Source organism: Chenopodium quinoa, unplaced genomic scaffold (genome assembly GCF_001683475.1).
Source record: "Chenopodium quinoa cultivar QQ74 unplaced genomic scaffold, ASM168347v1, whole genome shotgun sequence".
In the NCBI taxonomy this organism is placed as follows: domain Eukaryota; kingdom Viridiplantae; phylum Streptophyta; class Magnoliopsida; order Caryophyllales; family Amaranthaceae; genus Chenopodium; species Chenopodium quinoa.
The window spans coordinates 1,664,204-1,669,178 of record NW_018744290.1 but is presented as its reverse complement, the minus strand read 5'-3'; the positions used below and the strand labels follow the sequence as shown (position 1 = coordinate 1,669,178).

The 4,975-nt window shown below is 37.8% G+C and overlaps 1 protein-coding gene across 1 annotated transcript; it reads right to left on the bottom strand.

Moving 5' to 3' along the window:
• Positions 1-3,811: 3,811 nt before the first annotated feature.
• On the bottom strand, positions 3,812-4,888 carry LOC110695328 (extensin-like). Its single transcript, XM_021872582.1, has one exon. The coding sequence runs from the start codon at positions 4,886-4,888 to the stop codon at positions 3,812-3,814; it is 1,077 nt and encodes a 358-aa protein (XP_021728274.1).
• Between the last annotated feature and the right edge of the window lie 87 nt (positions 4,889-4,975).

The window sequence follows — 4,975 nt, the reverse complement described above, 5'->3', positions numbered from 1 at the left end:
GGGTCAGGCATTGGGTGCATATACTCGGCATAAGTGCTTTTGTATGCCCTCCCTTTGAAATAAGGAGATATAAAATATACAGGTTGAAGCCTCTGGTGGTAAATCACCCTTAGCACATGTTTGCATGGGATCCCTGAATGTTGCCACTTCCCACAACCACAAGTTCCCGTCCCTAGATTGATAGGAAAATGCACATGTTGGTCCCTCACCTCAAACTCATCACCACCACATGGAGTTGCATAGCAGAACTTGGACTCATCAAATCTTGTTTGCAGGATCTTGGTTGCATACTCAGTGAGGTCCCTATCACCCATGGATGCTGCTTTATCAAACCTTGGAGTCATCCTCTTCATGCACCATTGCCTTATAAGTGAAAACCATTTAAAGGTAAGCAACACAACAAAAGCATTGTCAAACTGCTGCTGGTAGACAACAAACCATTTAATTACCTCAAAGAAGTTTTAGAACAGGTAGATCTCTGTATGGCTTGGTGCAGTAATTGAATGATTCAACAAAATTGGTTGTGTTATTATCACAACAAAGTGTTGTATCAAACTGATGCCTTGACCAAACCTCAGTGGTTTTGTTCAAGTACTCCACAACTTTTGGATTGTAGGCATGATTCTTCCCCATAGCTTTATTAAAGACATATGGTTGGATTGTATCAGCTGCAATCTAGAAGAGCTTGTGAAAAGTTGTTCCACTAAATCCATTTGTCTTACAGTTACTGTACAAATGCTGACAGCATATTCTTCTACTTACTCTAGGGAATGTGTCATGAACTGCTGCATCAACCCCCTGCATGTACATTCAATCAAGTGTATTAGCTGAAATGTGCATGTCATTGTTAAAAGTTAATCTTAGTTGTAGTGATTTCTAGCTCACCTTCATCCTGTCAGAAATAAAGGTCCAATCATCTCTATTGCAGCCCTCCTTCCGAAATAGACATTTCAAATTCCTCATAAAATAACCCCAACTGTCATAACTCTCTGTATCAACTTTGCTATAAGCAATCACAAATATCTCATTGTTCCCATCAATCCCAACTACTGTTAACAAAATGCCCTTATAATATCCACTGAGATGGGCCCCATCAATTAGGGGTGGCAAACGGATCAGGTCAGGTCGGGTTCGTGTTCGGGTTTTCGAGTTTCGGGTCAGAAAACCCCCAACCTGAACCTGATCCATTTAAGTTTTCGAGTTGAAAACCCCAACCTGAACCTGATATTTTCAGGTTCGGGTCAACCCGAAAAAGACCTGATTTGACCTGATTTTTGTTAAATTTTTTAATTTTTTTTTACCTGAATAAACTAATTTTTAGCCAGATTTTGTGTTTTCAAACAGTTAACAAAACCTGATTTATTTACCTAATGTTTTCAAACCTGATTTCCAAACTTCAAGTTTTCAAGAAAACCAAATAAAGTTAACAAGTCTAAAATGCCTAATTAACTATTACACACCAAAATAGTTTTAACAAATTACAAACCACAACTAAAAAAAATAAATGTTTTTTAATAAACTTTATAGTCTTCATGACTCAAACAATGTTCAAAGAAGCATTCTCATTAAATTCTTCAAGTTCCAGCGAGGTTTGTGGTGTGTCATCGTTGTCCCCCACCTTAAGCTTCATCACGGAAGTAAATGAAAATATACACAATAATTAGTGATACAGAAATAGAGTAAATGACTAGTAATACAAATACACAATAATTACATTCTCACAAACTTGCAAAATATAATACAGAAATAGAGTAATAATCTACAGAAATGATCAAATGAACCTGAAAAAATTAAACCTAAAAATCAGAAATTATTTGGATAAGAACAACAATATAAAATAAACAACAAGTCAACAACAACAAGCTAGAGATATAATCTAAATCAGAACTAAAAATAAAAATAAAAAAAATCACATGCATGTCATAGAGATATATTCTCGCTGTAAAATTGTTCAGGGAAAATTGGATTATTGTGCTAGAAATTTACAAAGCAATCATTCTCTAACTCTGATTGTACATAAAAAATATTCAGTCAAATAAACTTCATTCCACTTATAATTTTATAAAACCATACGTTATCTGAACAACCCATCATCATTACTATTAGATCGAGCATAATAAACAACAAAACAGCACAGATCTACCATTTTCCCGTAAAAAAAAAAATACAATCAACAACACAAATTTTAGGCATATTAAGACTATTATCAAGAAAGAACAACAACAATAATCAAATACAAAAAAACTGTATTAAAAAAATAAACGAAACGGAAACAAAAGTAATTACCTTTGAGCTTTGACGGCTTGAAGGAGAGGAAGATTTGAAGATGGAGAACTGGAGATCGAAAGCAAAAATCAAGAATATAGAACTTTAGAACTTGAGATCGAAAAAAACCGAAACAAAAACGAAAAAAATCAAAACGAAAACAACAAAAATTAACAAAAAATTACCTTTGAGGTTTAACGGCTTGAAGGAGAGGAAGATTTGAAGATTTGAAAAAAAAAAACGAGAATGGAAAATTCCGAAATCATAACTTGAGATCCAAAACAAAAACGAAACGAAAACAATTAATAAACATTACCTTTCAAACGATGAGGAGTGAGAACGAAACATTAGAGGACAAAAATGTGAGAAGAGTAAGAAGAGTGAGAAGTTGAGAACGAAATTAGGGTTTTCAAACTCAGTGAGAAGAGGGAGAAGTTGAGAACTTGAGAACGAAGGAGTGAGAACAATCCAGAACACTGAGAAGTTTTAAGAGGGAGAAAATGTGAAAATATGAGTGAAAACGGCTGATAGTTATTTTTAGGGTTTTATGTTTTTCTAGGTTTCAAACTTCTAATTGGGCTTGGGCCATTAAATTATCAAAATGAAGTTTTTTTTTTAAAAAAGACTTTTTTCGGGTTATAAGGTCGGGTTCAGGTTGACCCGACTTGATTTTGACCCGAAAATAATTTCAGGTTACGTGGGTCATTTTCGGGTCGAAATTTTCAACCTTAACCTAACCCATTTAATTTCGGGTCGGGTTCATGTCAACCTATTTAAGTTTTCGTGTCGAAATTCTCAACCCTAACCCGCTATTATTGGGTCGGGTTCGGGTCAGTTTTTGCCACCCCTACCATCAATGCCAATAATAGGTCTGCAGCCTGACAAAAACCCTCTAACTTGGGCAGCAAAAGAAAAAAAGCAAGCCTTGAATCTAGGTTACACATTTGCAGAGGCTTGTGTCCATGTAACTAGAGCATAACTCCATGGGTTAGTTTGTTTAACCATCTCAGCATATCTAGGAAGAAAGGAGTATGCCTCTCCAAAACCACCATGTATCATCTCCTTGGTCATAGCTTTCACCTTATAAAATAGCCTTTTTTAACTTGAACTCTGAACCTTTCCATACAAATTCTCTGTAAAGACTCAACTGGAATGTCAGGGTTGGCTTGAATATCTAATTGCAGATGTCTGCACAGCCTATTAGACTCACAACAGGGTTAATCTCTAGCCTGCCACAAGTGTTATGCTCCCCTGTTAGTGTCTTGATTTCCAAGCTAACTTTGTGAGTCATTGTAGAAGCGTGAATTCTCCAGTTGCATGAATCAATAGCACATCTTGCAATATACCTCTGTGGGTCACTCTTTTCCACAAAGACACCAAAGTCTTCCTGTATACAGTAATCCTTGAATACATCCATGAATGATTCTCTGTCTGCAAAGATCAACCAAGGCTCTAGTGTAATGGCTCCAAATTCTTGGTGAGTCCAGACTTTGCCATTCTTATAAGTCTTGTCCATAGTTGAACTCCCATCAAGGTAATCCTCAAACTACTTCTCATGAATGTCATCATATAAACATTCACATTCTTCCTCTATGAAGTCAGCAAGATCAGCATCATCATCATCTGGCTCACTACCAGATTCTATGTAATCATCATCATCATCACCATCATCATCATCAAATCTATCATCCTCGGTACTATCATCACTAGTCTCAACCCTAGCTGGTGACTTCCTACTTCTTCCTGATCTCCTTAGACTCACACCTTGCTCCTGACTTCCCTCAGCAACCTTTTTTCCAACACTCTTTTTTGTTTTGAAACCTGGGGGTCTAGATCTATCCCCCTTCTTAGGTTTATCTGGACAGGCATTTGTAGGTTCTGCACTAGAAGATGAGATTGTAGTAGAAGGTGGTACTGTTTGGGGTGGGGGTGTTGCTTGGGTTGTAGAAGGTTGTGGTGTTGATGGTGGGGATGTTGCTTGGTTTGGAGAAGGTTGTGGTGTTGGTGGTGGGGATGTTGCTTGGTTTGGAGAGGGTTGTGGTGTTGGTGGTGGGGATGTTGTTGTGTTTGGAGAAGGTTGTGGTGTATGTGGTGGGGCTGTTGTTGGAATTGGAGAGGGTTCTGGGGTTCTGACAGATGCATCAGTAGGAGGTGGTGTTTTGGCTGTAGTTTTCCTTTTCCTAAGTGTCATTTTCTTCCCAACAACTTTTATTCTGGGCTGGTTAAGAGGAGAAGTGGGTTGAGAATGTTTTGGTGGAGTTGATGGCTGGGAACCATTTTCTGACTGAGAACTTTGTTCTGCCTGAGGCTGGGATGGGACTGGGAAAACCTCATCAGCTACTGGAGTGTGAAACGCTCTAACATACTCAACTCTTGAGTCCTCAGCAACAACCATATGAACCTCTACGACAATAGTGTAAGGTTGTTGTTCATCAAGCTCCCTCTGAGCTTCATCTTCTTCAACTAACCTCTTCTTTTTTTCCATGTCTAACCTATCCCTCTCAGCTTTCTGTTTTAACCTTCTATGCCAACTAGCTTCAGCATCCTTAAACACCAAACCAGGACTTTCCCTTTCCTCCAACCATACATCTATTGTTTCCTTACCCACATTCCACTCCCACATTTTTAACTTATCACCATCAACACATAACTCCAGTTTCCTATTAGTTCTAGGTTTGTAACAAGCAAAGCAAAGTACTTAGGGAGCCAC